The following is a 9,829-nucleotide window of genomic DNA, read 5'->3' as shown; positions in this document are numbered from 1 at the left end:
TTTCTTTCTTTTTTTGGATTTTGATTTCGATTCATTTTTCACCCTGATCAAAACTTGTGTATTATTTTTCTTAAAAATAATTTTCTTTTTGTTATTTTCTATATGCTTTGCATAAAATAGTTAATGTTAGGTGAACCTCTATAATAATAAAAGCACGTACAGAACATGAAATCTAAATGCCGAGAAGAAGTTGAATAGAACCAAAATGATGGGAGGATTAAAAAGAAGAGAATTAAAAGAGAATTTTTTTTTTACAGCTAAGGTAATTTGAGTAACGAAGTATAAATTAAGTATTATTTTGAGTAATGTAATATAGTTTAGGATATTTTGTAATTTAACCCAATTGAAAACCCTGTTTTTTTTTAAAAAAAATATCTAATATAGAAAATGAAAAACCCCGAATAAAAACGCAGGAGAGTTAAAGTAGTTAAAACATAAAACGACTTTGCTCATCCCTCACTCTTTATAGTATCTGGAAAAATAAGTTTCTCCATTGCTAGATCTCTTGGGATTTAAATTCCTCTTTTTTATTTTTATCTTTATTTTTATCTTTTTCAAAAAAAAAATTCTCTTGAAAAAAATCTGATTCCGATTGATTAAAATCAGTCATGATTTCTTCAAGCAAGATCAAATCCGTCGATTTCTACAGGTTCAGATCTCTCAGTTCTCTTTTTTCATTTGTCAGTTATTTTTTTTCTAGTAAGATTTCTGATTATTGGCTGAAATGAAGTTAAGTTTGTTAGTATAATGGATCCGAGCATTTACTATAGAAAAAGAGCAAAACTAATCGCTGTTTGCTATATCTGGATTGAAATTTTGTTCATTTATTTACTGGAAAATGAAAAAAAAATATTACGTTCTAGCATTAGATTGTATTCGTGTGGAAAACTTCTTGTTTGGTTGCTAAAATTTGATAGTAATTTGGTGAATGAGCTTAAATTCTTTTGTATGCATATTGTTTGCTATTTCGGTTGAAGCACATATAGTGGACTAAATTATCTGCTGTAATGCTTAGGGTTTTTACAGGGTTTAAGTAAATGTTATAATGATACTTGTGTTTTATTAATTATTTTTTCATCTATGTGCAGGAAAATCCCTAGAGATTTAACAGAGGCATCTTTATCCGGTGCAGGGTTATCCATCATAGCTGCATTGGCTATGATGTTTTTATTTGGAATGGTAAGCAGCTTTTCTATTTACTCAAATTTGATTTGGTTTCGCATGTTGGTTGATTTTAAATCCCAAACAACACCTTTGCAACATCCTTCTATCGTAATATTTGTTGCCATTTCCTTTTCTTTTCTCGGATGATACTTATCCGATATATTTTTAGTTCATTTGTTCTACTTTTTCCTTGAAATGAAATTGATTCCTCTGTTCTTTTCCTCTACACGTTTTAATCCATTAAATATCTTTTGCAGGAATTGAGTAATTATTTTACAGTCAGCACCTCTACATCTGTTATTGTTGACAACAGTTCTGATGGAGACTTTCTACGCATTGATTTTAACATGAGGTGCATTAATTTTCTGTAGCAATCTTATTTTTCAATGTTCTCATTTGTGGCTAATATTATGGAAGGTTCCAGGTGAACTTCATGTCAAAAGTACAAGCAGAGTGTAATTGTATTTTGTAGATTGAGCATGTGCTTATATAAGCTTTTACTGCTTATCTTTATTGATACTGATGGCACATTAGCGTAATGGGCATGGGTGGTTTGAACTGTGTTAAATTCCTAGTGATGAGAAATGTACTTACAATCTGGTAGATCTCACATTTCTTTTCAATTGAGCTTAGCGTGAAAAGAGATCCCCCATGCAATTGGGGTCCTAACTCAATTGCAACATTCTTGCTTGACTAGCACATAAACAATGAGATCCATTGCATTATGGTTCCAATGGTACTTTATACTGCTATTGAGATTTCTATACAGATTCCCCCCCCCCGCCCCTTTTTTTTTTCCAAGAAATGTTGGGATTAGATTGCTGCATGTAAATCAAGATTTATTTGATCATACTTATATGGTTTTTCTTCTAAACTGTTGTAGGTTGCTATTCTGTTGGTTATCTTGATATGCATGTATCTTTTCATTTCTGTAATATCCTTGAACATAGTTTGAGCTTTATTTTTAATGATAGATAATTATGTTCGCTAACTATTCCAATTGATCTCCAGTTTTCCAGCGCTCTCATGTGAATTTGCATCTGTTGACGTGAGTGATGTCTTGGGAACTGTAAGTACCTATATTAGTGTTTCAATTGCTTAATTTTATTGAAAAAGCAAAATGCTTCTGTTTAGTACTAAATCTTTTGCAAGATGATCCTTGCTTTGCTCTGATGCTTTTTACTATCTGCAAGCTTAAAATTGCACTTTAAATGCGCAATATAGAGTCTGTCAGAAAACTTTAAGATGAGCTAATACTGTTGTGCCCTATATATTTTGAATTTCATATGAAAATATTTTTTTTGCTAAATAAAATGAAGTACATCACACCATTTTATGCCGGATATTGTTTGTATTTGACCGTATACTTTTCATTATTCATTCTTCAAGAAGCCTGAATGTTTTTCCTCAGCAGCATTTACCATTCAAAGTTTGGTCCATATGACTAAATTTGTGTCTTCTGTTTTCAGAACAGGTTGAATATAACAAAAACAATCCGAAAGTTTTCAATAGATCAACATTTAAGACCTACTGGTGCTGAGTTTCATTCTGGACCTGTTCCACATTCTGTTAAGCATGGAGATGAAGTTGATGAAGAAACTGTTGAGGGTGCTGTACCATTAAATGGTGTTAGCTTTGACAAACTTTCACATGTGTAAGTGGATTAATTCAAAGCTTCAAACCATTTAATTTTGTGTATTGTGTTCCCACTTGGATCTTTCTGCTAAATGCCAATTTTGGTGATACCTCTATGTACTTGATTTGACTGTTTTATTCTTTTTGCAGGTATCCAATTTTAGTTGTCAATTTTTTTGCTCCTTGGTGCTACTGGAGTATTCGCCTGGTAATCTTCTATTAGCATGTGTGATCTTTTGTCTTGAAGATGCTTGCAGAAAGTATTATTGTCTAACACTAGGCTACATACCGTGGTCATTATACACAACTTTTGTTATAGTGATATGATTTCCAATTCTTCTCTTATTAACAATCCATTTTGTGACTTTATGCACTTCATTTTTATTTTAATAACCCTCTTTTGTTTCTTTTGGATTATTGAGCATTTTAATGACTCTAATATATTTTGGGATGTGATATTTTCTGTAGTAGGACCTTACTTTCTGAAGCTCTGTGTCTTCCTTGAAAGCAAATGCATGTTTGTCTACTTATTCAAAAAAGAGCATCCAGAAATAATTGGACCCTTGCCTCACCATTTTACTTTTTACATTTCAGAAACCATCATGGGAGAAAACTGCTAACATAATAAGGCAGAGGTCTGAGCATACATCATTTCTACTCCATGGAGTAAATTTATAGATAGTTTATTGATTTGGCATGAATTTTGCACCCTTGCCTTTTACAGATATGATCCAGAAGCGGATGGGCGCATTCTTCTGGCCAAGGTTGATTGCACTGAAGAAGTTGACTTGTGTAGGAGGTATTTCTTTGTTTGATGTTTTCTCTCATGTAAATTAATGTTTTCTTTGTTTGAGAATACGATTATATGTCATTGTTTGACCTCCATATTGTTGCCTGTCAGTCTTTCTGATATATATATTTAAACATTGCTTTCTTGCTTCTAGTATAGGAATAGTCCCAAACGTTGCATCTTTTTCTTAGCTTTGTCATAAGTTTAATCTTCTCTCTTTATCTCTTTCTTCCTTTTCTGGCACATTTATTACTACTATGCTCACTAGGTCTATGTTCTTCATACAGGCATCACATCCAAGGGTATCCATCCATTCGCATTTTCCGTAAAGGCAGTGATCTGAGGTAATAGGAAGTATTATAGTACATATCCTTTTTCACCCTTATGTAAATGACTGAATGTCCTCCCCATTTTTCCACGTTCTTCCTCGGCCTTTTCCTTATGTTGCTTGTTACTCAACAAAATATATTCCAGTATGTGAAACTCATTTATGTACTATGTTTTCAGGCATATGTTTAACCCTCCACTTTCCTTTGACCAACTAGATGATTATTACATTCTTCTAGGCTAATTAGTGCTGCTGAACCTTATGTTATATGTTCAATGTGGATTGACCCTTTTTTTGTATGCATTTCAGGGAGGACCACGGACACCATGAACATGAATCTTATTATGGAGATCGTGATACAGAAACCCTGGTTAAGGTACACGACTAGTTTTGAATTGGCCATTTGTTTTTACAGTTCAGTTATAGAAATCTTATAAGATAAACGTGCATGCATGACCTAATGCAGTTGTCTGTTTCTTTCAGGCGATGGAAGATTTGGTTGCTTCTATTCCACGAGAGAACCGAAGGCTGGCTTTAGAGGATAAATCCAATATAACAAAACGACCAGCACCATTGACCGGAGGATGCAGAATTGAAGGATATGTCCGTGTAAAGAAGGTAATAATCACGATACTAAATTAGAAACTGACCTTTGGATTTTTTACTTGTAATTATTTTGTCCAATCGTTTATGTTTACCATTGAGATACATGAGCCGTAGAAATGTTGTTATATCCTACATTACTCAGACTCAAGTGTCAGTGTAGGATATGGTATGTGTCTGACACAGGTATGGTCAGATTATCTAAGGTTTTTTCATGTATTTGGAGGTCATATTCCCATATCCATGTGTCATACATGAGTGTCGGACATAGGTACTTTTACAAAAATGAATAATTGGAGCAACATAGGTTACATCGCCTCTTTGATCTCAAACTTTTGCCAATTCAGAAATCTGAACTGTTTTACTTCATATACCTCAAAGTATTAAGTGACTTGCACTTTGCAGGTTCCCGGCAATCTTATCATCTCTGCTCGTTCAGGAGCCCATTCTTTTGATACTTCTAAAATGAACATGTCTCATGTCATTAACCATCTTTCGTTTGGTAAAACGATTTCACCTCGGTTACTGAGTGATGCAAAGAGATTAATACCTTATCTTGGGAGAAGCCATGACAGGTTGAATGGTCGGTTGTTCATTAATCACCGGGATTTAGGTGCAAATGTTACTGTAAGTTTGTTCTTTTATACAGTCCTTTCCTTCCAATGATTTTATCTCTTTAAGTAACATGGTTGACCATGAGCATTTTATACGCATCTTTGTCAAAGCAAATGATGTTTTACCTCTGTGGCTGAGTAAGATGGGCATCGACCTTGGTTGAGAATACAGAGTATTCTGTTCTAAGAAATCCTTAATAATCTAAAACTCGTAAATGAATGTAACTAATCACCTTTCTTAACTTCATTTTCAGATAGAGCATTACCTTCAAATAGTCAAAACAGAGGTAGCTACAAGAAAATCTTCTCGGGAACATACGTTAATTGAGGAATATGAGTACACCGCACACAGCAGTCTGGCACAGAGCATATACATACCTGTTGTGAAATTTCATTTCGAGTTATCTCCAATGCAGGTTATTTTCCAAACTGCTTTAATAATTTTTAACAAAGCTTTTACCTTCCATTCTTCTTGTTTTTCATTCGATTTTGTATGCAGGTTTTGATAACAGAAAACCCAAAATCGTTCTCACACTTCCTCACCAATGTCTGTGCTATAATAGGAGGCGTTTTCACGGTTAGTATCTTAGCACCATGTCCCGAACCGCTGTTCTTTTTTACTTTACACGAAATCCACGGTCATTGGTGTTTAAATTTGCAGGTAGCTGGGATATTGGATTCAATATTACACAATACAATTAGGTTGATGAAGAAAGTAGAATTAGGGAAAAACTTTTGATAGAGAGGTTAAAGAAATGATGTGTAAAGAAAAATCTAATTAGTGAGGATTATTTTAAGGAAACAGAATGGGAATGTAGCCCTCTTTTACGTATAAAAACGAAACCCAAGAGTTCTATTTCTAGTTGCAGTTGGAAATAATTTCGGTATAGATATTTGGAATCCCCCATCATCAATGCAAGAACTTTGATCTTCTTTCCCCTTTGAGAAACATGTGGACGTTTCCCAAGAGAAGAGGGAGAGTATAGTGCTATTTTTATTTTATTTTAAATAATTACTCCCAAACTGACCCAAATTTTAAATTGATTTTTTAACTTTAAAATGTTCTAAATAACTCCTTAAACTATTATGTTGTTCTAATCAGTTCCTTCCGTTGTAATAAAATATTATTTATAATTATGATTTATTTTTTATATAAAAGAAAAGGTAATTATTTTTATGAAAACAATAAAATTAAATAATATTGTAATTAATTATGAATTTAAAATTTATTTTATTTACCATATATATTATTTGTGTTTGTATTTACTACGTAAAAAAAAAAGAAAAGAATAATGAAAAATGAGAAGAATTTTTTTTTAAATCATACGTGTCAAACCCAGTTTGATACATGTCACTAAGAGACATGTAATAGAAAAGTTAATGGAATGATTGGGAAAAAAGGATGTGATTGGAGTTATACTAAAATTTGAGGATCAATTAAAAATTTGATTGATTTTTGGGCCATTTGATAGAATTAATATATATATGAAAATTAAAATTAAAAATAAGATCCTTAATGAGCGGAAAAAAGAAAACTCTGGAAGTAGAGTTAAAAAATTGTTATATGTCTTTTTTATTTTGTATATATATATATGTATTTTTTAATTTTTTTAACCATACCGTACAATCTATCTTCACCGGTTATCACTCAATTTTATTTGTGGAGTTTTTAAACTTCATCGATTTTGACAAAAAGAAAAAAAGAACCCCTCGTAGTTTACAAAAATATTTTTTCATAAAAGAATATTTAACTATTCAAATAAACTCCACATTTTTAGTTGAAATCAAATTTTTATTTGAAATAAAGATTAGTAAATAAAACCTATTTAAGAAAGATGAAACAAATTTTTTATCACATGAAAAGAGGAGAGAAACCACGAGAGTTAGGTGAGATGGCAATAGTTTTTACTATCTTAATCAGTGATCGAGGGTTTGATCCTTGCTATGAGTATGGAGCAATTTTAAAACTCATAATCAACATCTACCCTTAATACCAAATACAGAAGATTAATTATTGGGTTCGCTTATTTATTGAGAAACTAAAAAAAAGAGAGGAAGGAAGTTGATATCCTAAAAGGTATAAAATCCATTTATTTATGTGTTTACAAACAAGTACACACCAAATATTATACACACTATATATAAAGCTTCTTCCTTCTGTTTTTCTTTAACAATCAATAATCATGAAAAGAAAAAACCCATTTTAACCTAATAGACACAAACTGAGGAAAATCAAACAAAATAAATATATCAAAAAAATTAATAATAGTAGTAATAAAGGAAGAACGTCCCACTTAGAACCCTAAAACAAGAGTTGAAGCCACCAACACTGTTCCCATTGTAGTACTCATCCACCTCAAAGAAGTTGCAACATTTGGTGGATGTGACTCTTCACTCGGTGCCGGTGTCGGGTTAACCTCCACTGTCCCCGTCGGTGGAGACTCAGCAGAAGGTGCCGGAGACGGCGGCATTACGTTGGTCGAACCGGTTGGTGGAGGAGAAGGAGCATTGGTTTCGTTTACGGGTGCTGGAGACGGCACCATTACATCGACCGAACCAGATGGCGCGGGAGAAGGAGCGTTGGTTACGTTTGCGGTGGAAGAACGGTTGGTCCGATCAGCTAAGACGACGACCACTAACTTCTCGTTCTTTTGGCAATTGCCTTTGGTACCACTGATGAAATGGTATGGCCCTGAATGATCCAATAAGAAAACAGCGTGGCCATCGGTGTATTTGGACCAGGGTGACTCTACATTGCAGTTCTTGTAGGCATCCTCACTCACATATAGCACTGAATCTTCTTTTGGTGCGTAGTTAAACACTGTGGCATATCATAGCACACATACATTACATCGCAAACAAAGTACTTTTACATATACTTAGTCCCTGTACTTATATAAAATTTGAGATTTTAGTCTATATATACCTTTAGAAAGTTCAAAATTAGATCCTTTTACCTTTTCAATTTTAAAACCCTGATCCATTGATTATTATCATTGCTAATTTTCCTTAAAATTTATCAATTTAATACATTTATTTTCCGTCTATTATATGTCATGTCATATAAAGGTAACCTAATCAATATATCAAATTTGCGAGATTTTAGGTTCAAATATTATCATATGTATATATATATTTTATATTTTATATAAAAAAAAAGACAAAAAAAACACCATCTAAATAATATTTGTTACTTTATAAAAATAATGGGTTTTGGACAATTTCACAATTAAGTTCAGACTTGATTGTAAGAAATAATTAAACTATTGAATTATCTTTTTAAACCTTATGACTTTCCTTTTTCTCAAATGTGTTCTTCAAAATGTGATTTGTATTGTGGATATTAGCAACTTACCAAGTGAGTCACCAATCTGAAATCTGTTGTGTTCAGCCCATTGATTGTAAGTTTGAGCATTGGAGCCACTATGAAGACCCCAATTCACTTGGAATTCTCTTGCATAACCCTTTTGAATCATCATCATCATCAAACAAAGCAGCCCCACTGCTACAAATCCTTTGCTTTCATAATCTAATGTTCTCAAAATGGAGTTTGCCATTCCTAAAACCAAAACAAAACAAAACAATATCTCTATATGTGTTTTCAACCAAAACAAACTGAAACTTTGGTGACAACAATGGGTGCCTATACCAGGGTTTTTGTAGGCCAACTTGCATGAAAAACAATCTAGGGTTAATTGCACCAGATGTCCTCAAACTATAGCTCAAATTCTAAATTCGTCTCGAAATTTTAAAATGCTTTAATTGAGTTCTCAAAGTATCAATATTGTATCAACTAGGCCCTTTTGTCAGCTTAGCTTTTAGCTTGGGCATTAAATTGTAGCGCGATATGACATGTAGCATATTTAAAACATGTTTATTTATCACATGGACACCTTAGATCTCATGTGCCCTCCTAAATTTTACTGAGATTGTCTTTTTTTTTTCAACACGTTAGATTCAAATTGTTTACACAATAGGTACACACATGTTTACGTATTTTAAATACACTCCATGTCAGATCTAAGTTAGCATTTAGTGCCCGAGCCAATGGAAGGACCTGATTGATACGGAAATGATACTTTAAGAACTCAATTAGAGCATTTTGAAATGTAGGGCCACTTTAAAATCTAATCTATACTTTGAGAACATATTATGCAATAAACCCAAAACTATATAAACTGTGGCTTACAAGCTTTTGTTTCTTTTCCATATATTCTCTTTCTTTTTTGCTTTGAGGATTTCTTGGTTTCTGGACCAAAGTATAAATCTTCTCCCTCTTATAGTTTATATGAATCTTCTTTTTATATATATATTGAATATATGCTTTGCTTGATCATACACAAGAATATCCATGTCTTTCCTTTGGGTTAAACCATTGAAATTCTACATACATCAATGGAATTTGCTTTCACCAATAGAAAATATGCAAATTTTTTTATATAATTAATGTTATTGTAGTAATTCATAGTAAATATAAGTTGTGTCAACGATGTCTTGATTGAAATGGTAAAGTTAAAGTTCAAATATTTTAAATGCGTTGTGCGAATCATGTATTGATGAATTAATTATTTAGTTCAGTATATATAATGATTATTTATAATAATAATTGTTCGATATGACTGTAAAATATAACTTTAAAATATCGAATTAACAACCAAAAAAAAAATTGGGTTTGCATTCTTAGATTTTCTTTTA

At 32.4% G+C, this 9,829-nt stretch overlaps 2 protein-coding genes across 2 annotated transcripts; one reads left to right on the top strand and one right to left on the bottom strand.

Annotated features, from left to right (window-relative positions):
* Positions 1-414: 414 nt before the first annotated feature.
* On the top strand, positions 415-5,996 carry LOC107941987 (protein disulfide-isomerase 5-3). The gene is made up of 15 exons (XM_016875622.2): positions 415-649; positions 1,089-1,179; positions 1,422-1,516; positions 2,176-2,233; positions 2,634-2,818; positions 2,950-3,007; positions 3,394-3,434; positions 3,524-3,598; positions 3,877-3,933; positions 4,227-4,293; positions 4,401-4,535; positions 4,926-5,147; positions 5,389-5,550; positions 5,634-5,711; positions 5,796-5,996. The coding sequence occupies exons 1-15, from the start codon at positions 609-611 to the stop codon at positions 5,871-5,873; spliced, it is 1,443 nt and encodes a 480-aa protein (XP_016731111.2). The 5' UTR covers positions 415-608; the 3' UTR covers positions 5,874-5,996.
* A 1,204-nt stretch (positions 5,997-7,200) lies between these two features.
* LOC107941981 (early nodulin-like protein 3) lies at positions 7,201-9,208 on the bottom strand. Its single transcript, XM_016875617.2, has 2 exons — positions 8,490-9,208; positions 7,201-7,955 (listed from the first exon to the last, which is right to left on the bottom strand). Exons 1-2 carry the CDS (start codon positions 8,689-8,691, stop codon positions 7,429-7,431), a joined length of 729 nt encoding a protein of 242 aa, XP_016731106.1. The 5' UTR covers positions 8,692-9,208; the 3' UTR covers positions 7,201-7,428.
* Positions 9,209-9,829: the final 621 nt, after the last annotated feature.

The sequence above is a fragment of the Gossypium hirsutum genome, chromosome D05, assembly GCF_007990345.1.
Source record: "Gossypium hirsutum isolate 1008001.06 chromosome D05, Gossypium_hirsutum_v2.1, whole genome shotgun sequence".
Lineage (NCBI taxonomy): Eukaryota > Viridiplantae > Streptophyta > Magnoliopsida > Malvales > Malvaceae > Gossypium > Gossypium hirsutum.
Note: the sequence above shows the minus strand (reverse complement) of the source record. Positions and strands in the feature narration are given on the sequence as shown.